Source organism: Poecilia reticulata, linkage group LG5 (assembly GCF_000633615.1).
Source record: "Poecilia reticulata strain Guanapo linkage group LG5, Guppy_female_1.0+MT, whole genome shotgun sequence".
NCBI lineage: Eukaryota > Metazoa > Chordata > Actinopteri > Cyprinodontiformes > Poeciliidae > Poecilia > Poecilia reticulata.
The window spans coordinates 16344981-16367383 of NC_024335.1; the positions used below are offsets into that span (position 1 = coordinate 16344981).

General features: G+C 42.0%; 1 protein-coding gene across 3 annotated transcripts in view; it reads left to right on the forward strand.

Annotated features, from left to right (window-relative positions):
- Positions 1-22403, forward strand: part of tafa4b (TAFA chemokine like family member 4b) — a 73477-nt gene that overhangs the window by 5865 nt on the left and 45209 nt on the right. For 2 of the 3 annotated variants that reach the window (XM_008409570.2, XM_008409569.2), the window contains 2 exons: positions 14784-14927; positions 16351-16466. In XM_008409570.2, coding sequence (XP_008407792.1) covers positions 16352-16466 — 115 coding nt within the window. In that variant the 5' untranslated portion in view covers positions 14784-14927; position 16351. The remainder of the gene's footprint in view (positions 1-14783; positions 14928-16350; positions 16467-22403) is intronic. The other variant, XM_008409571.2, reaches the window with a different exon arrangement.

The window sequence follows — 22403 nt, forward strand, 5'->3', positions numbered from 1 at the left end:
TACACACTTAAGCGAGAAGCGAAAATTACTTGCTGCATGTTAATGGAAGAAGTAATGAGACCCAACCCCTATCGTGTTGTAATTGTTAGTCGTCCTTGTTTCCCCTTCTTTCTTCCCTCCCCGTCCTCTCCCCCCCTCTCATATCTCTTTGGCTCTGCAATTTGTACTGTATTTGAGACGCCTTAATTATTTCCCCATTGTTTTGCTTTGAACGCGGTTCTGGCTCTCCACCGAAAGCGCTGTTATTAGGGCGGACAGGAGGGGAGAGGAGAGGAGAGGAGAGGGCGGTTGAAGAGGATCCGTCCTCGGACTTAATTCTCATTGACAGTCACATTAACACGGGAGCAGCGCTCTTAATCCTGGGGAGATTACTCTCTCCAACCTGTCACCCAGTCTCACACACACGCGCAGAGTGACAAACACCTGCGTAAAGGTGCCTGCCCGGTGTTTGTGCGCGCTCTCCCCCCTCACGCCAATATTCAGTCAATTACTCCTCATGTACTGTAATTCTACTCAAGCAGTGGCGTCCTTTGCGTGACTGTCGACCTGGGCTGCCATCTCTTTCTGCCCCCCTCTAACAAAAACACCCACCCACTCCGCCGAGGAACACATTATGCAAAAACAAAACAGCAGGAAAACATAAAGCTTTTAAGTATGTAACATAACTGAAAAATAAATGTAAAATATCGATCTAATATTTGATCTAAAGGGATGGATAAGTCGATTTATTTGAAAACATTTTTTTAACATGGCTAAAACTTGTTTTGCTTCTTTTTTTTTTTCTTCCTTTTACCAGGATTTCACATCTGCATTATATTTATAAAGCTGAGACAACTTGAGTATGGTGGGTCTGGTTACAAAACAATGTGAGGATAGTTCTGCTCTACAAAAGAGAGAGGAATGTTACGTAACTTGGGTACCACAGTTGATTTCCTGACAAGGTCAAATAAATGAAAAACTGTGTTTTCAAACATCTACAATTGCCATAGAACAATTTGTGCCAAGAATGGCCTGTCAAAAAAATGTCACCTCTCTCAATTTATTGTGGTCATAAAATGCTGAGAAAGCTTTACCTAATTGTCTCTTTTTTATGTGTTTTTACAAAAAGCATAAAGGGTTAGCAAATATTAAAACGGCATGTTGTGATGTCTTTGTGACCGCCCCCCGCAGGTGTTTCCACCCCAGAGTGAGAGCCGCATCACCTGTATCGATGTGGGTAATCTTCTCACACAGGGTTCAGCGTGATTGACTGTGAACTAGGAAGGAGAATGGATTGTGAGCAATTGAGAACGGACAGCGGTGTGTAGGGAAAAAAAAAACAGAATAAGGTTCAGGCGGGAGAAGATGAGTCGGAGAGCGAGGGAGAGATCGGAGGGTGGGAGGGAAAAGAGGTACAGATGACATGTGCATGCTTGTGAAACGACAAGACTTCGCCTGCATAATAACACGCGGTAGATAACGTGGAAAAATCAAGCATGTGTGATTGACGAAGTGACATCAGGGCGGAGCAGATTGGGGATCACCTACTCACCTACTGGTGCTAACAGATTGTCTGTAATCAGCGCAAGGAGGAAGAGGAGGGGAGGAATAAACCCCGTTCACCCCCAAACCCTTCCGCCTGTGATGTTGTGGAAACCGATGTGGAACAAAAGCCACGATGCAGAAGAGTGACTGTGTCAGACCACCTTCTGTGTGCATTGATTCGTAGATCGTGAAAGTGATGTCACCGAAACGCAAAAGAAACAGAAGACAAACAGGACTGACTTCTTAAAACAGGAGATCCATTACTGTAATGGAGGCAGGAGGGGAGAGTAGATCAATGAGCGCAAGTGCTGTGTGTGTGTGAGCGCGCGCATGTGTGTGTGTGTGTGAGAGCGCGTGTGTGTGTGTGGGCGCGCATGTGTGTGTGTGTGGGGGGGGGGGTGGGAGGGGTCGCACACGCGTGTGTATGTGTGGATTCGTTTCATGTCACGGGGGCAAAACCACAACTTGGACAGAGGTTGTGACCGGTGGTGGAGAAAGAGTGTGTGCGGGTGGGTGGGTGTGTGTGTGTGGGTGGGTGTGTGTGTGTGTGTGGGTGGGTGTGTGTGTGTGTGTGGTGGTTTGGACTGGATCCGCTGATCTGTAATAGGCCTCTGTGATCAGAATGGATCCCTCTGAGCGGAGCAACGTGGCCTGGGATCATGACGCAAGAACTAGCAGTGTGATGATGTTCACACACATCACTGCACAAAAAAAATCTAAAATCGCTATTGATCAAACTGTCAAACAAAGTAAAAGTTCCCGTCAGCAGATTTGAGTGCGATCTGGTAAAGTTTCCTCCCTCTCCGCATCAGTCCGCCTGTCACTGCGGACTCCAGCGGGTCCAGACAGAGCAGTTTTCATCACTCCTCTTCACAGCTTTTACTTCTCCATCCATTCTCGGTCAGTGAGTCAGCCACTGCAAGGTCTTGTCTTCCTCCCCCCCCCACAGCTCATTCCCTCGCCTCCATGTAGCAGCGGACAGACTCGCTCATACACACTTCCACATGGCCTCTGCTTGGGAAGACAGTGACAGGCATCTAGAGGTTTTTGTAGAGTGAAGAGAGATGAATCATATGCCAGGGAGGGATTTTCTTTCACCAAACATCTGGAAATGTTCTGCCCAAAGCAGGTTTCGAGGATCTAATGCTCCTTCGGGGAAAGTGACGCCACCACCTCTCGTGCCTCAAGGTGATTTTCCCCCGCAGCTTTACCTCACTTTGACCATGACAAATCTCCCTTAGTGATAGTAATGATTGTAATTGAACAGGCACAGTTCCTTCCCACCGTGATCCATCTATCACCTTGGATGCAATCTGCTGCCTCCCAATTTGTGCTTTTGTGCGGTCTGCTTGCATGTCGGTCTCTCCCCCACCACCCACCCCATTTCGGCAGGTGTGTAAGTGTGTGCTGGGTTATGAGACGCTCCCATCACGTTGCGTAGCCCGTATGGATCTGTTGTAAAGACGGCAGGAGAAATCAGAGCCCGGGGCGTCTGAAAACCCCCCCAAAAAAAACGAGTACGAAAAGTAGCTGGAACCCTGTGGAATGCGGGGATGTAGAAGTGGGGGAACGAATAAGAAAGGCAGAGATGATGTAAACAGAAAAAAAACCGACAAGAAAGATAGCCAGGGTATGTTCTGAATGGAGAGCAGGAGTGAATGAGTGTGGGAGAGTGATGCCTCGACAAGGAGGAGAGTGGTTAGTCAGGGCTGAGCTGAAATCTGTCAGGTTGTGTAAATGTGTGTGTTTGTGGGGTGTGTGTTTGCGCTGGAGGTGATGGCTTTGTAATGAAAACACCGGCTGAGGGTCCCTCTTCATGGCTGACTGATGTCAGTCACGTCCTGACAACAGCCTCCCCCCCAAAGGATGGCCGCTCTGATGGATGCTTGTTGTCTGGGGAAGCAAATACTGAAAACCACAAAAACAAAAACTAAATACAGTGTAACTTTTTAATTAAACAATTAGCTTTAGTTGACCATATAAAGTGCAGGTTGAATTGCTTAAAATGTGATTTCATCGTGATGGAGGAAAGCACTTTTGCATTGCAAGGCTTCTCCATTTTGTTGCTGCACATACTTTGTGAAAAAAAAAAATAAAAAAAATAAAAAATACTGAATGTGAACTGTTCCGTACACCCACTGTTTTGTTTCTGTTTTGCTCGACATTTTCCCCTCATTGGTTGGATGCTCAGTGCTGTCACTCAGGAAGATCAAGCCTGGTTGGCTATTGATGCAACTTGTTTCGTAATTTCCCCGTGACTAAATGAGATCTGATTTCATCTCCAATCCCAAACATGCTTTTTTTGTTAGCTAACATTAAGAATCTTCTGCACCTTTCAATTTTAATTTCTTTTTAATGAAAGTTAATTCATTTTCAACAAACTTAAAGATGCACCAATCAGGCTTTTGCTGGCTGATACCGATTTCTATTTTTCTTTTAGGTTTGACATGCTGATGCTTACTTTGGAGTGACTGAGAAATTTTTAATACTAAAAAGTATAACACACAAAAAAGAGTAAAAAAAATGTATGCAGATTGTTTGACAGATTTTTTTTGGTAGGTAGCAGACGTCATATTGAACGGTAATCGTACTGTATCAGCGTCACACACACACACTTAGATACAATAACTAAGCCTGTCACAATAAACAATAAATCAATGAATCACTTGATAAATGAAAGCAAACTCAATAACTTCTATTTGCATGATTTATCATTTTTCTCTTTCTTCTAAAATCTGGATTATAAAAGTCGTCTGGTGTTTTGGTCTCAACTTGACCTTTTTTTCAAGGACAATTTCATTTGTCCCGAGACTTCACTATTAATTTTATTTGTTGTTCCTGTTTTGTTTATTTTGGATATTTTAAATGTGTACCAGGTCCACTTTTAAATGTTTAAGATTTAACGTTTATTGACCTTTAACAATGTGTTCTTGCATTTTTATGCCATTACCACTATATTACGTGAAAATGGTTTTGTATCGTTTATCGCGATAACTTCTGGGACAATTTATCGTCCAGCAAAATTTGCTATCCTGACAGGTTAACAAATAAATTCAAAGCAAAACACACTAAGCTAAACGTCATTAGCTAAATTGTTTGTTGACTGAAATCGGCTGAATTCGTAACTTTTCAGTGTTTGGATCGGAGCCGGTAAAAGAAAAATCGTCTGCTTCTGTTCTCCGGTCAGTAGATTGGTGCATTCTGACAAAGGTTGCACAAAGGTTGATCTGAAGCACAAAATTATTAAAAATAAATAAATAAATCTGTGATGTTTTCTACCACATACTGTACAAGATCACATTTCAGTCATTATTATTTACCATAAATAATCACATACACACTTTACATCCACTTTCATATTATTTGAGGACCCCCCGCCCCCTTCTACCTCGCCAAATAAAGAAAATCATGACATTTTGGATTAGAACCTGCACAGCCGGTATAATTGTGTGAAACCCATTAAGTGTCAACAGATCTGTTTGGGATATTTGTGCATAATCCCTGTTTGGAATTGCTTTTGTGAGCGCGTGACAGAGGGTTAGAGGCCCTGCTTGTCTGAGGGGAGCAGAGTGATGGTGTCATGCTCCGCAGACTCACAGACAAATTAATTCACTTATTGACACTGCTGACACGTCTCAGTGACTTTGTAAAATGAACAATTGATCAAGCTTCCTCTCTCTTCTCGGCTCTCTCTCTCTCTCTATTCTCCTGACTTCTGTCTTTTTTTTTCTTGTCTACCTCCTGATTCTCGCTGCCCTGCTTGCTGTTGCCATCGCTTTTATTTATGAGTTTTTGGCTTTCTCTTTAATGTTCGCCTTTTGATTTACCCAAACTCGTTCTTATTTGACTCGCACTGTAATTGCCCCATTGAAAAGATATGCGGAATAAATCTAGCTGGTTATTAAGGAAGAAAATACCCACCCGCCCCAAAGAATCACATCTGATTGGGCAGAGACTGGAATGGGCCAATTTTCTCTTTTGTTTCACTCTAATCAGAGTTTGGTGACTCATTAAATACTTAAAAAAAAATTTAAAGACTCCACCGTTTCTATTAAAAAAAAAACAACAAAAAAAAAAATACGAATCAAGCAGTAGCATGTGCTTTGGTGCAATTTAACAAAAAAAGCAAATAAAGGTTGGGGAATTTACATTTTGATGTCTAAATGGGGATAATTTTGTCAAACTTTTGTTTTAGGTAGATCTGCTTGGTCAAAGCACCTGAAATGTTTTTATCTCTTCATTATGATTTAATCCTTAAAAAGATATATCAGAAACAATGTGTTAAACCTCAAAGAAAATCAGAAATTGGAATCATCTAGGAAAAACCTGATTGGTGCACTGCAAAAACAGAAAATCTTACAAAGGATTTCTGGTCTAGTTTCTAGTTTCAAACATCTTAGTGCACTTGAATTTTTCAGTGAGCTATAGGAGCTTATAATAAGTCAATGATTCATTAGTATTGATGATAAAGTGATAGTTTAACTGGCAGCTTATTTAAATTATAACAAGACATTTTTCCCATGTTAAAAGTGAAATAATCTGCCGGTGGAAATATAACTTAAAGGAATTGGTGACTTAAAACAATCTCCTATATCATCAGGTGTGTTTGCTTTAGAAACCAGACAAGAATACTTGGTAAGATTTGGAGTTTTTGTGGTGAGCATGTCTACAAATGAACATAAACTTGCATCGTAAGAGAGGAGAAGCAGCTGTTTCGTTTTATCTCCACTTAGATATAATCGAATGCAGCCGACTCTCAGCCTCAGAGTTCAGGTCTGAACTTCTTCATCTGGGTCAAAGGAACCGCTCTGTATACGGCGTTTGCAGGCTTCATGTTGAGGTGCCTCAGTTTTCATTGATCTTGATTTGAGAACAGAATGAAATGAATGGCCGATGCTCTCCACCGTCTCTATGTCTGTCAAGCACCCGGCCTGTTACGTTGACTTCACAGCAGAGGAGCTTTGCACAAAGTGCTGCTCACGCATCCTCATTCACACGTTCACCAATAATCATTAAAAGAGAGCCTCAAATGATCCAGACATTCTCCAATGGAGGCTTTGAATCCTCCAGAAAATGAAAAAATTGCAAATGTAGCCCCATTTGTGCATCCAAAGCATTCAGTTATTTGATATTTAGTCATTTAAAAATGTGTGCGGTGCTGCTGGTTGAGTCATTTATAAACTGATGTAAGTTTTTATCGCATTAAAGGAGATCATCAGATTTTCAGTGCTCAAGATTTTCAGTGCTCAACCAGCTCATTCTCAATCTGGGAAAAAAAAATAATTGGTCGAGTCCAAACTCCGGCCGATTGATCGGTGCATTTCTGTGGGGAAACATTTGCTGGCTCTGCAGAAGCATCCTTCATTACCATGCCAGGTTATTCTGTCTCCCCTTGTGCTGATTCATTCATCTCTACTTGCGCTTGTTTTTTTATCTTCATCACGGTCCGGATGCTAATTTGAAAATTGCAGATATTGTCGGAAACGGTCACAGGAACAGATTCGAAGAGGAAAAAGGCTGAGAAGGGGAAGATAATTACCTAAAATATTCCTCTTTTTTTAAACTTCTCATTAAAATTTGCACGGTGTTGCGCTTTCCAGCTGGAGACAAACAGAACCGGACCGCGAAAGGAACGATGCCTCGAGTAAGCGGGCAGAGAAAGAACCAAGTGAATCTGCGAGTTTTACTCACTCCGGGTCAAAATGTTTTACCTTTTTTTTGTTTAAGACGTAAAAAGTGAGTTCCAGCCTGCAAAGACTGGAAGCTAAAGAAAGAAAGGAAGAAAGACAGAGAGGAACAAATGTGGCAGATTGTTTTTGAGAGGAAGGAACGGGGAACGCCGGTGAATTGCGAGCAGGTGTGCGCTGTCATCTAAAAGTGTCTCGTTTCCATTTCACCTTTCCATCCATCTTCCGGCGCTCGGGGACACTGACTTTTAATGGCCTTTTAATGCTTTATTAGAATGCAGCAGATTTACGGGCTTGGACTGCGCTGCTGTCTGTCAGCGGCGCCAAGGAGGGCTTCGCTGTTAAATGTCGACCCGAGCTGGTCGAGGGGTTTCAGATGACGGAAAGCAGAAACTGGGCCTTCTAATGCATATTCTAGATAATCTTTATTAGCCTAATAAATTTCCCTACTTGTTTTTGGTTTTGTAAAAGAAGAAATTTCCTCTCCACCTTTTAACCCTAACAATAGAACAAGCTGAAAAAAAACGACGTGCTTATTTGCAAAATGATGATGTTTTAAATAGCCATAAAGCACAATTGGGATCTACGATTCCCAGGCTGGCATGACCTGGCAGAGCGAACGGGGGGCACAAAGCAGTGTCTGAAATTTAAAGGCCTTTCAGAAATGTCCAGTTCTTACGCCAATCAGACTTTAGTCAAATAATTCTGTACTGAACGGAAAGTCTTCGAGATTCATGACGGTTTTGTCATATTTTAAAGCTTTCTTGGCAACATTACCACCTTAGAATGACACGAGCATGAAAAGCACCTTAGACTGATTCTGTAGTGATTATTGATGTTATAGTTATTTGGTTCCAGACAGCTGTTTTTTTGTTGTTGTTGCTTTTCTTGTGTCGTCCTTATCAGATCAGTGTTTGTAGGTCTTGAATAATTTTTGTTTTGATACATGTTTTTCCCCCCCACCAGTTTCTTTTCAGAATTTGTTTGGGGTAACAAAACGAGGAACCTGCCCCCGTGTGCTGTGTTGTTGCTGCTTGTTAAAGAAGTGAGTCCGGACTCCCAGAAGCGGCGTTCACCTGCTTCAAATCATAAAACATGCATCAAACGTTGTGGTCTTCCACCTCGACGAACCGAAATAAGCTGAAGGAAAATGAAGAGAAAGAGATGCAGCGCTGAGAAAAGAAGAAAGATGGGAGTTAGTTTATGAAAATAAGGAGAGAATTGGATGGAAACTTTGAAAAAACTCCAAAGAATTTATGATTTACCTCCCGTTATTTAAAGTGATTCTCTGTCTAAACACACACACACACACACGCAGACACACACACACACAGCATGCCTTGTTATCTTCACAAGGACTTTACATTGTCTACCATTCATTTCCAATTCATTTTTACAGCCACTTACACTAAACCAGTAAGTGGCTGCCATAAAACCTAGCATAAAGTCAATGAGCACCTTGCCCCTAAACCGAACTCCTAACCCCAAAACGACACATCTTCTTACGGAGCCAAGACTTTGGGCTCCACCATAACATAGCTTTTGTTAAAAAAATGGGACTTACAAGGTGAGAAATGCTAAAACACAGACACACACACACACACACATGCACACATGTCTTGGTCACTGGATCCTGAAACGATGGCTTGTGCAACAAGGTTGGATTTAGACTTAAGTGCAGGCAGATCAATTGAGCTGTAATGGTACCTTAGAGCCAAGGCCATTCTCTGAACTCTGCAGTCGATACCACAGTCAGGTAATGGTCCCGAATTCAAACATTCACTCACAACTCTCTCCTTCCAAGCATTTTTTATTTATTTTTCACCTGCCAGCCCATTTCACTTATTAGCTGGTGATTTTATTAGAATATACACAGCAGCAGAGAGAGACAGGCCCAGTGGCATTGTGGGATTTCACACCTTTGCCTCTGTAATCAAAGGAATTAACTGATCTTCCAACTTGCTCTCTCAGAGAAAGCTGCAACTTATCTTCGCATCCGTAAAGCGGAGAGGAAGATCTGGAGGAATGGAGAGCGCGAACACCAGCGAGGAGTGGAGGAGTGAAAGGCTGGGGGAACGGAGGAGCCGTGCCGCGGCGTCCCAGTTTGTAAGATTGCGTCTGTGCAATTTAGCGCGTGTCTATAATTGCACGCACCCGCTCCGCGAGCGCAGCGACCCAAAAGAAACAGCAGAGGAGCAACATGCCGTAATGGCTGCCTCGCTCGGGAGGGAGAGAGAGAGAGAGAGTGGGCATTACACACCCCGACTGAATGTTAATACGGCGCATATCGGTGGAAATCTGCAACGCTTCACATGAGATCCCACTGAGCTTTGTGCTTCTTGCCCGTTTCATTTTCAATATCTTTCCGCCTTAGGGAGACGCACTTTGTTTTACACTGATAGGATTTCTTTTTCCTTCTTTTTATCCTCTTCTTTGTCTGCTTGGTTTGTGTTTGGGCAAAGAAAAAATCAGCACGGGGGAAGATACTGTTGTGAAGCGCGTGTGTGGCCTTCAGACTTATACATTTTCACTTCTGTTTGGCGCCGTAATTGAACCGGAGATTCTTTTTTTTTTAATCTGGAGTTTGTCCTGCTTTATTTCACCAAAACAGATTTAAATTTTGCTTTACTACGCAGAACACATTTGCTGTAAAATGGCTCTACCATAAGGAGGACTACTTGTAAAAAAAAAACAAAAACAAAGAAAAAAAACTAGATAGTTCTGAGATAGCAATAAGGGAGATTTGATGACTTGCAGCAGAGTTTATGTTGCGCACTTTTTCCTCTTCTCACCATCTATTTTGTTATTTTTCTTTGGCTTTCTTCACTTTTTTCTATTTTTCTTTAATAATCAAACTCAAAAGCCATGAAACATTTTTAGGCGTTTTTACTAAAAGCATGTAAATACAGTAGAACTCATACTTTAGGTCCAACTTAAAAATCTCTTGATCTTTTTTCAGGACTCTTAAGTTCTTTTCTGTAATTTCACTTTTTTTAGGTGAAAATGATCAGCTAAAGTTGATCCATGATTTTAAAATGTTGCGCTTTTCCCAATTTTGTGTCATTTTGAAGACTAAGAAAGAACATGAAATAAAGAAATCAATCAGCAACATGGGACAGGATTATGAAAAACTTCATCTGACTAACTACAGACTTACCTCACACACACTAGCAGGCTGGAGTGTGTGCATCAGTGTTACCAATGAGTTGGAAATAAGTGAAATGTTTTGTTTCTCTGCAATTAAAGATTAGAAGCGAATGCTTTAACGTGAACAATTTCAGTATTTCTTACTCACACATAAACATTCTGCCTCTCAGTCTGTCAGGTCAGGGGGTCGATCAGCTTTACAGTGTTGTGTGGGCAAAAAAAAAAAAAAAAAGCTTTAAACCTAAAACTAAATGAAAACATTAGCAACAGCCATGTGCCACAAAAGGTCACCCAGTAACGACGCGCTTCCTGTCTCTAACAGCTCTGCTGATATGAAACTTCCTGTCCTGTCCTAACAGATGATATCATCTCTCTGACTGACAAACAGGGCAGGACACCGGCGACAGACGAAAACTGTTTAGCAAACCTGTTTCTTGATGCGGCAGATGAGGTCAGAGTCCGCATCCGCAAGAGTAATTTAGCGAATTGTGTGCGTGCGTGCGTCTGTTTTGCGACGGTGGGGCGGGAGGCGCGGGGCGCACGCGGATGTGTATTTGTGGAGGAGGTAAGATCTGCCTGGTTGCATGCCAATGAGCCGGCGTGTCAGTCCTGCGTGATTACTGGGAGAAATGACACGGCTCAGCCTCTCAGCCCTCTGAGACGCGCAGCGAGAAGAGATGGAGAGGGTGATGCAGCAGGAGGGATAATTTTAGATGGGGTGAGACTTGATGTGCTCAGATAATCTTGAGCATGTTTGTGCAGTTTGCTGGAGTGTGTGAGGGTTTTTGTGTGTGTGTGTGTGTGTGCGTGTGCGTGTGTGTGTGTGTGTGTGTGTTCGACCTACTAGAATAAGTGAGCACTCCTCCTTTAACATAAAGACATTCAAACTTGTGTTTCAGATTCAAAGCTTTACCACTAACATCAGATATCACAGCTCGGTTAACCTTACATTTCCTGGTTGATTAGAGGATCTAATAAAACTCACCTTGATGTCCTTTTAACGGTAAATTCAGATTATTTCAGTGAAAGCCAACACATTTTCATGACGTTGACATACGGCAGTGCAGCGGTGTCTACAAGCAAAGTTGATTGCTCATGCAGCAGCAGAGCTGCACAATAAAAATAAGAACGTTGGGCACTTTTCCAATCTGAAGCGAAAGCAGCATAAGCTGCTGTCTGTCCATTGATTTCTGATTACACGCCTGGAGAAAAGTGACATGATTGCTGGCAGAGTGTTTCTATAGACAGTGATGTATGGGATGCCAGTAATGTCGAATTTTGCGGGCCTGGCGTTGATGTTGAGGTCCAATTGCAAAAATGTCCTGATTTGGAGAGCGGTCCATTAGTCGGGGGCGGGGGAGGAAGCGTTTAATAACTTTGGCTAAAGAAGATGTAGACTTAAGCAACCTGGAGTTTTTGTCTGTTTTCTGTGTGTTAAGAGTTCAATTTGTGAATGATACAAATGATACAAGGTGTGTTGGTTATGGTTCCAACAACATGGTTTTCTTTGTCACATCAAATGATATCAGTTTATTTTCAGACGAGTAATAGCATACAATAAAAACAAATGATATGAGATTTACAAATTAGCTTGACAAACGATTAAGTAGTTTAAAAAAAACACAAAATAGATTTTTAAAAAAGTGAAATATGATGTGTGTTAGCTTGATGTCAGTTCTTGCTTTTCAAAAAGCTGGGTTGAAAACTGATGGGTTTGCTTGTTGTAAACGTTTTTTATGCTTGTAAAACACCCAAAGTGCTTTTAACAAAACATATGAATTTCCAACTGTAGGTATTTATTAGACTTTATAAGTTATCCTTTTAGAGGGTTTTTATAGATTTTAAAGCTCTTAGTAGCCTTTATTTACTAGTTGTGGCAGGATAATGTCTCTTTACATTGAGAACATTTTTTAAGTGATAAGATTATTATTTTCCTTAAAAAAACAACAACAAAAAAGTTCATGTTTGTGTTTATGTCCGGCAGGTATTTGGCCCAGGGAAATTAATATTTTTCCTCACAAAGCTACTAGCAATTTCATTACAATTTCATAGCGATTTCTCCATAATGCTGAAAATTATTTCACCAGGGAGTCTCTACTGGCTTGTGGGTAAGAGATGTGAGTAAATTATATGTTCAAATGTGTTAAATTAATACGTTAGTTACACCTTTTAGCAGCTTATTTGTCCTTCTGCATATAGAGTGACTGTACCATGTATAATCGTTCAGCTACTTCTAAAGCGTTGCCCTCCACTAATTTACATTTTATATTTTAACTATCAAACATCGAAAGGTTTTTTTTTATGTAATATGTCGCTGTTATATTTGCACATCTAACCAGTCCCCGCAGGTTTGGAGGTCCAAACCGACAGCTTTACTCCACTTATATCTTGGGCAGGTTTTTATTTTCATGTTTTATCTCCGTGACTACAAGCCCTGATTGTTCTCTACGTTTACTTTTTTTACAAAATAAATTTTTTAAAACAGTCCAAAGCCATTCTCTTGAGTTTTGATGAAGACTTTGCAAAGGTTACAATATTGCTTCCGACGACGGGACATTTTCTCTCTCCTGTTCCCAACGAGCAGCGCACACACACCCACATCCAGACACACACACGCACCCACACATGCACGGCTGTGCTCCTTTAATGAGTGTATCACAGAACAAAGCTGATAAAAATGCATGCCCTGACTCAGCCTTTCAAAAGGGAATAAGAAATAGGCCTCTGTGCAGCCATGCAGCATGCCTAATCACTTCTCAGAGCGCATGCACCTTGCATACTTTCACATACTGTACCGAATTCAAACTGTTACACACAAATACACAAGTTTAAACTCTGATCGCAAACGTCACAAGCTGCGAATGTGTGGATGTTGTGTGCTCTATAAGAATGTAGGAGTCATATTTTGTAATTATGCCTAAATTATGAACATTTTCTCCTTTTTGATCCAACTTCACTGAAGCTCTTTCAGATAATTATTTCATTGCTCTGTTGGTTTGCATCTTTATTTCTGGTTCCTGCTTTGCAGACCTGTGGTTCTCGTTGTTGCACTCTCCCCTCACTAGGGGGCAGTGGCACTACACCGATGTTTGAAAGCGAATCGTGGTCCTTTCAGAGAAGTTTCCCAGCATATTAGTGGACTGAGTTGCATATGAATGAAATCTGATGAATAATGAAGGTTTGAGGAATAGAGAAGACTTTGTTATTAATGTGACTGTTGTCTTTTCTTGAAGCCTGCAGAGTCTTTCCCCTTTGCAAAGAGAGGCGTGTTGACACACTACTATTGCAGGATGGCAATTTACCTTGTGCGTGCACGTGTGTGTGTGTGTGTGTGTGTGCGTGTGTGTGCGTGTGTGTGTGTGTGTGTGTGCGTGTGTGTGCGTGTGTGTGTGTGTGATAGCACACTTGCATCACAGACTGTCACTCAGTTGTAATTAGGAAGAGTCTCTCCTGCTGTCCTCTGACAGGCTTTGAATTTACCTTGCAAATACTGTGCAAATTTAGCATGTGTGTATGTGTGTATGTCATTACTGGTTTCTATGGCATATTTGATCAGCTGTTAAATGTTTCAGCTAATAGGCCCTTCTGCTGCTTTCCTTTTATGTACACATATTTTGGAAATCAGTTGGACTTTTAGTTTATTATGCATGTTGTTTTATGTGTCCATCTGCGTATGTATGTGTGTGTGTATCTGCGAAAGAGGGTGTGTGTGGTGTGTGTGTGTGTGGTGTGTGTGTGTGTGTGTGTGTGCGTGTGCGTGCGTGCGTGTGTGAGTGTGTGTGTGTGCATGCGTGTGTGTGCGTGTGCGTGCGTGTGAGTGCGTGTGTGTGTGTGTGTGTGCGTGCGTGTGAGTGCGTGTGTGCGCACATGACAGACAGTGAGTGTTTGGACGGGACAAGGGTGGAGGGGGGGAGCTGTGTGTGATGTTTAGAGTGGGGATCACATTTAGCCTGGGGGTAGGTGAACCCATTGTAAACAATGGATCTGACAGAATCTAGGCCTTCACATCTTCAGCCCTGTGTGTGTGTGAGTGTGTGTGTGCGTGCGTGCGTGCGTGCGCGTGTGTATGCCATGTTTTTATATCCTTATGGGAACCTATTTCTGTCTACAATGTGGGGTTATGAGGACCACTGCTGCTTGTGGGGACATTTTCTTGGTCCCCATGAGGGAAATTGTTGTTTTTGGGTTAGTGGTTGGGTCTGTGATGGTTAGGTTTAGGGTAAGGATTATGGTAAGGGTTAGGCTGTAGAATTTAATGGAAGTCAATGTGAAGTCCCCACAAGTGATGAAAACACAACTGTGTGTGTGAATACATATTTGTGGGGTGCCTGTGTACGTGTGGGTAGACCTCCATGCAAGGCCATGGACCAACCCCAGGGCAGACTGTGCTCTCTGATGGGTGTCTTTGTGCTTTCCTTCCTCCAGAGGCGTCTTGTGTTTAAGACGAGGAAGAGGAGGAGGAAGAGAAGGAGATTTGAGGTGCAAGTGAACGCCGCCATGAGCTTCACGCTGTGAGGACCTGGCCAGTGGAAGACAGACGACAGACAGATAGACAGACAGACAACAGAGGTGAGGCTCTGATGCGTGTTCTTCTTGATCGGGTTTGTCTCTGCTTAGTGACTCGTCTGCAAAAATGACATTAAAAATAAACTTGAGCTAAGTTAAAAAAAGAATAATAAGAATTCATGTTTGACAGGTTGGTTTAACCCAAACTTAATCACCTGTACTTTTGGAATAACATTTGATTTGTACATGCAGCGAACTGCAATCATTTTAACGCCCATCACAATTTGTTGCATCATGTCTACAAACCTGATGCAACTTTTACTTAAAAAAAAAGATTTTTTTTTAACATAGTTGTTAAACTGTCACGATGTCATGACAATTTAATGAGAAATACAAAGTTTGGTCATAGACAACCAATCAGAGTCAGGAGGAGGGTCTTAGCGCTGTCAATCAGTTTGCGTAGGCGCTACTCACACCCTCCCGCATGTGTTTTATTATGATTTTATGTGACAAACCAAATTAAGAACAACTTTAAATGCAAACCTAGCTTTTTGAATTTTTGTTTGCTCAAGTGAAGTTAAAGTTTATTTATGTAGCACATTTGCAACAACCCCAGGTAGAAAATATAAAATAAAATTAAGTTTAGTAAAAAATAATAAAACTAATATAAAATTCATAAAGATTGCAAAAGCTAGTAGCATGAATAATAATAAAAATAACCCCACAATACTTAAATGTTCTTCCTTTACCTTTTCTCTTTAGCTGGTGTTGAAGGAGAAGAGATGTGTTTTCAGGCTGTACATACGTGACCTACTATTAAAACTAGAAGGATATGTTTCCTTCTACTTTCATGCACTACTCAACAATCTGTTGACCTGTCAGTCTATTGACAGATCAACAGAGTAAAATACATTTAGGTTTGCAGTTTTAAGATGACAAAATCCAAAAAGGTCCAGGGAGTTTCAGGATAGTATTTTTTTCTTTTGATTAAAATATTAATTTAGGACATGACATAACAAGCAAAATTCACTGAAAACTCACTGATGATATTTTCATTTATTATCTTCAAATATTGATTAATACTCATTAACATAAAATGTTTGCCTGACTTGGCTGAATGGCTTTACTGGTTTTGCCTCATAATGACTGATAATGACATTTTTCTTTTCTACAATATCATTGTAGATTTAACAAAAATGTTAGCAGAAACATGATTTGAAAAAAAACCCACAAAGAAATGCTGCCGCTGATGCTTCAGGTGTACACAGAAATACGACTGTACTTCTGCGAGCTAGAAAAACCAGTTTCCTCGGGTCACGTCTGTTTTTTAAGGTTGTGTTTTTCTTCCTTTGACCTTTAGCAGCTCACCTCCTCCACTGTTTGTTCAGAAAGTTGCATTTGTTGGTTGTTTTCCAGCCTCTTCCTGAACGTCTCCTCCTCTGCTTTCTCCCTCTTTGCCCCCCTGTCCCTCCTCTCTCTCTCTCAGGATGAAGCTGAGGGGAAGGTCAGCTTGGCCTTGGCAGGTGGCCTTCCTCGTTGCCTTGGTGATGCTCTGGGTTGACCCCGTGTCCGCCGGCAGCCGTAATCATCGGGGACCAACAGGTACACGGGGTCTTGCTCAGAATCCCCCCTTGCCACCACCGTGAGAGGTTAATTACACTGTCATTTCAGAGGTGTAACACGTGTTCGCCGAGCCTGACGCAGACCAGGCCTGCGTCATGGCGGAGGGTGTGTGTGTGTGTGTGTGTGAGACGTTTTTACTCTTTATTTCGCTCTGACAACAACGTAACCCAGACGAGGACTTGTGCTTGGCGTGGTTGCAAAGAAAATACTTCTGTTTGAGTGATACAGCCTTCACAGATCCTACATAGCACTTAAGCTGTCAGAAACTGTCAACACAAACACATCCGTTTGGGTGCGATCTCATCTATTTACAGTGCAGACGCGCAGCGTTTCAGAGGCGACGCTGCTCTCGAGGACTCTCGCTGCCTCAGCGCTGCCGTAAACTTTAATGTCTCTCACGAGGAGCTGAGGCCCTGCGGTGTTTATTATGCAATTATCGTAAGTTGTAAACATTAAAGTTTACGTTGGCCTGCTTATGTGACGCCTTTAAAAGAGTATGAATGTTGAACGTTTGTCACGTTGCGTCTCAGCGGAACGACAAACTTCAATATGTTTTACTAGGATTTGTTCTGACTGAGCCACACGCAGGAGTAGAGAAAAAGGAACGAGGGAAGGGCTTAAAGGGAAAGAAGGAGGAGGAGCAGAGAGAAAGAAGCTTAGAGAGGACGCAAGTGAACACCAATGAAGTCTGCTTCTGCACCTACAAACATGGATATATGACAATAACACTGGCTCACTGTTTTCCACATCTAAAGAGGATTACATACATGTGGATTCTCTGATAGCCTCAATAGATCAAATAATCAAATAGTCTTTCAAAGTCATTTCAAATTTAAATTCAAACATACTTTATTGATCCCAAAGGGAAATTCAATGTTTACCTCATATTAATTTTAAATTATTCAAATAGATATTGTAGATCGTTGGCATCTGTTGCAGTCTGTAGCAGTCTGTATTACAGTGAATTTGAAGAAGCCTCTGACTGAAGTCTCTCTTTTTTCCCAAGACAAGTCTCTTGAAAAAGTCGGTCAGGGTTATCCATTTAACGTCATGATAAGTACAGATAATCTGTCAGAGAATCGATACCATAAGACCAATAAACGCAGCAGACAGGTCGGAGGGAACGCTGAAGAAGTTTAAAGCAGGCTTAAGTTGTAAAACCACACCCAGAGTTTCCAACATTTCATTGGGGCTTGTTCAATGTGCGGTCTAGAAATGAAGAGTTTGTGGCACATCTGCAGACCTGCAGCGAGACGGCAGCCCAGCACATACACTGACAGCGACTCTGGAGGAGATGCAGAGATTCAGGTGGGAGAATCTGCAACTGCTGGACTGCACATTGCTGCATAATGTGCATTGTAGTTCATAATGTGACAAATGTGAAAAGGTCACACATTTGTTTGAGACTCTTCAGTCTAAAACAATCAAAACTTGACTGAATTAATAATACAGGTCATAAAGGCCAAACCTATTTTTTCCCTCCATTCTCTCTGAGAGGATGACTGCGGGGACGGTTTCTTGCTGAGTCACACCCACCAAGCTTGCTGAAACCTCCCAAGTCTCGTCTTCCTGGCTCTTAATTACAACAGTTTCCTTAATTATCCCTCGATTTCTCCGCTCTCGCTATTTGTGTTGTGCAGGGTGACCTTTATGCGCAAAAGAAATGCTACCAGCATCCAGTCTTTTTTGGCGAGTGATTGTATTAGTTTTCCTTTTAAGTGAAGAGAGAAGGCAGCCTGCTTACGGCAGGGACACGACTAATTACAGGCTCTGTGGATTGTGAAGGTCAGCATCATCGCCTGGCTCCCTTCTCATTTCACACTCGCCGAGAAACAAGATATCTGGCGCACAAACGGACTGATGCTCTTTTTTATTATTATTATTATTTGACGGTTTACTCTAATTGGCGGCGGCTTGAGACCTGTCGGCTGTGAATATCAATAATCCACGCATAATGCAGTTTGAGGTTGAAAAATAATTGGGCGAATGTTATTGCTACCAGGATACATATTCAGGGGATTTAGCCACTTCTGTCGCTGTTTTGTCGGTTCATCAGTGGGACCTGCGTGATCAATGTGGGTGTCGTACCTCTGTCTGCCACATGGTGGCTCTGTAGGTCAAAAAATGCCCCAAATGATGCATGTACGTCACATTTCTTTCATCTTAATTTCATCTACTTATTGTAGTGCTAATCTATTTGATAAATGAATTCAACCAATGAAACAAATCAACAGTGAGAATATAATTTTTTTTTTTACATGTTTTCATTGTAAAATGTTCCTGCTCCTCATTAACATTGAAGAATTTGGCAGGTGGTGAACAAAGTGAGTGCAACCTGCCTTCTCGTTCTTTCTTTTCTCTTCTGCGTCAAACTAAAGAGAAACGTTTCGCACACACACACGCAAAATAAATGACGTTTATTAGCGTTAGCGTGGCTTTAAAGGCACCGAAACAGAACAGAACTTTGCAGAAGACGAACTGAAGCGCTTTGTGTTGCCTTCGCTGTGTATGAAAACTCCTCCATAAACAAAGACTGATGAATGAAATATGAAGCAACAACCATCTTAGAGAAGCAAGGGAGAAAAAGGAGAAGTGGAGAAATTCAGAGCAAACAACAACATTGACACTTTTTAGCACTGCTATATTTATTAGCATAAGCTAACCCCATACAACTTCCTATACAATAAATCTCTCTGAAGCATTTATTTTACTATTTATACTTTAAATGTTTGCGTTTGTGAGCTTTATGGAGATATTTTATTAGTAATAAATGTATTTCTGTGTCTCTGTGTAGATGGGGATGAAACTGTTGCCTTGCAATAAAAACGTCGTGGGTTTGTTCTCTAAACTACATGTGTTGACACTTCACTGCACAGTCCAAAAACATGACAGCTAGCTTAATCGATTTCTCTAAATTGTCAGTATTCATGATTGTGTGTGCGCAGGCGTGGTGGTGTGAACTTTTAGATCGGCTCTACATGAGAAATGAAAGGAGAGAAAGAAAAAGCCTTCGCTGTCAACCCATCGGTGAAGTTTTCTAAACTCTACTGGGACTTTTACTGGAACTGTTTGAAAAGATTTGAGTTTTTCTTCAATAAACACTCCAGGTGGATCTGATGCGAGTCAAAGCCCCTACCGTACTGTTACGCACGGTAGGGGTTCTGTGATGCTGTGGGCGTGTTTCTCATCCAAACTCCTTGAGGACCTGTCAGAGTTCATGACTTGATGCGTTCTTTTCAATTTGATTTCAATAAAAACCTGGTTCCATTACCAGAAAAGTGAAAGTGGGTCATCAGCAGGATATCAGCACAGGAACGACTCGCTTGACGAATGCTCAACCCTCTCTTATGGTCCTTAATCCAACTTGGTTCCCTGGAAAAGTTGCTCCTTCAGCTTCTAGAGTTATCATTTGACGTCATATTCTAGCTAGCTTTGGAGTAACGCTTTCATCTATGTGTCGCATTCCACCTGCAAGTTCGGAAAGCCACAAGACTTTTTGTGAAAAATAAAAGCACAAACAACCCGGTCAAGTGATCCCATTTTACCAGCGACGAGGGTTGCTGTATACAACCCTCGTCGCTACCTGCAACCTGTAATGAAAATGAACAGAAACTGCGAGGGAGGCCTAATGCAGGCCTGTAAAACACCGATCGTGTCAGGAGGATTGATGGGCCGTGCCGGTGTTCAGGTGAGGAGTAAATGGAGCAGGCAAGTGAAAGGTCTGAGGGCTCAAAGACGCTGAGTGAAAACAAAAAGGATGACAAGTCGAGGAAAGCCGATTTGTAGCAACAGCGGGTTGACTTAGCAGCGAGTTTGACGTGTTAGACGGCACAAGCGATTCTTGAAATCTCGCTCCTTTGAAACCGCTCCGAGCGTTCCCGCTGAGACGTAGACCGCATCGCCTCCCAGATCCGGATTTCACGACCTCAAACGGAGTTGCTTGATACCTGCCCTTTCTCAGCCGCAGACATGCCTGTCAGGAACTGACAGAGGGAGAGACATAGCCTTTTTGATAAATTGTACAATTCTCCTGCTTGTCTGTGTCTGTCAGAATACATCAGTCGCCTGACTAACCCATCAGTTCGAGGCAGTCTGAACGCTCGGCTATTGTTACGCCCCCACCGCCTGCTGCAGGAATAGAAGCATTTAGCCATGCTTCAGAAGACTTTTCATCTCGCCGTGTAGGGCTCTATTACACCGATACGGCCATAACAGAATGCTTTAAAGGCAACACCGAGCCGTTCGACACACTGTTAGTTTGTGTATATTTGTGTATAGAGCTGGGAGCTGAATGTTTAACACATAAATCTTTTTGTAGATGAGGGGAGGGAATCAGCAGGACGTTGATACGGAAGGTAAAGCTGTGGAGGCTCATCATGGAGCCCGAGCATTTTGTTTATTGGTTCTTCTTGGTTCCTCTCACTAACATCGGGTTTTTTCCTAGCTGGAAGACTTCTCCCATTCCCTGAGGGATTACCTTCAACACAGACATGCCCAAATGTAATGCAAAGACGATAATGGTAACCTGAATGAATACAAAATGTACTTTTCAAATTGTTTTCAGAAGAAAATGTCAAGGCTTCCAAGGAAAAATTAAATGGTACTTTGAAAAAATAAAAGTAATTTCTTCCTAAACATACAGTAACACCTGCTGCTTGTGCCGTCCATGGTGGCAACAACTCCCCAACGGATTATTGACGAATGAACAGGAACACAAATACATATACGTTAATATGCTATATTGCATATATTGAAAAAACAGGTTGTGTGACTGCAAATATGCTCATTTTGTTTCACAATAGAGTAGCTAACTTTAAGGTGTTCACTGTGTTTAGCTCGCAGGGGAAGACGCCGTCTCTCTCTGCCGATTGTTTTTATTACAAATTGCAGTCTGCATTGTTGACCTGGAGGTAAAAGTCTAACCAGCGTGTGTCCAGGACGAGTGGGACATGCTGAGATGCTAGCTGCCCTCTTTTCCTGACCCTACACCTGCCTGCACAAGTCCTGGGTGGAGGGAAGGTCAGCGCTGATGACCCTCGCTCCAAACCTGATTGATTGTTGAAGTATGGACCTGCCCGTTTTTTTGTTGTTGTTGTTGCTTGTTCCAGATGGGCCAAACCTCACAGCGACGGATGAACTCAGGACAGAGTCTGAGCTCTGTGTGTGTGTGAGGATGATCTTAGGTCCTGAGATAGGATGGTTTCTAGGAAATGGAAATGATCCACAGTATTTTCAAAATGGTGAGGCGGCAGAGCGTGGAGGGAGCACACCGTCACCTCCGCTGTCTTGAGTGAGTTTAACTCCAGATGGTGCCGATTCGCTTCCTGTCCGTATTCAGACTCCTTATCATCCTGGTTCAGACCAATGACTTCTTCAAATTTCAGTCGTTTCACAGATGGGTCCACCAAGGTGCAGGCGTTTATTTACAGAGAGGATAGGTGTGGGGAGAGAACACAGCCCTGAGGGACGCCGCTACTGATGGTTCTTGTGTGGGAGAAGATGCTGCCCAGTTTAGGCAAAGGGGGAAAACACCACCAGGACTTTGAGCTTTTCTGGCATTCTGGTGCTGAAAGAGCGTATTCACATGTTCATCAGTGAGCTATAGTGCATTCAGAGGGTCAAAGGGCAGAGTAGTTGGAGGAGGAAGAGATGCAGGTAATCCTTTTTATTACAAACAAGATTGTTGCTTTTGTGCTCATGAGCACAGAAGTGAAAACTTGTAGCTGTATTTGTTCAGCTACAAGTTTGTCTGTAAGGAGCAAACCTGTAGTACTAGTACTAATAGTACTATTGTGATTAAAAAACAATCAAGTGTTTTTTTAATTATAAAAAAAACATTTTTTATGATTAAAAACACAATCAGTGTGTTTATTATAAATATATATTATTTATATATAACAATATATAAATAATATA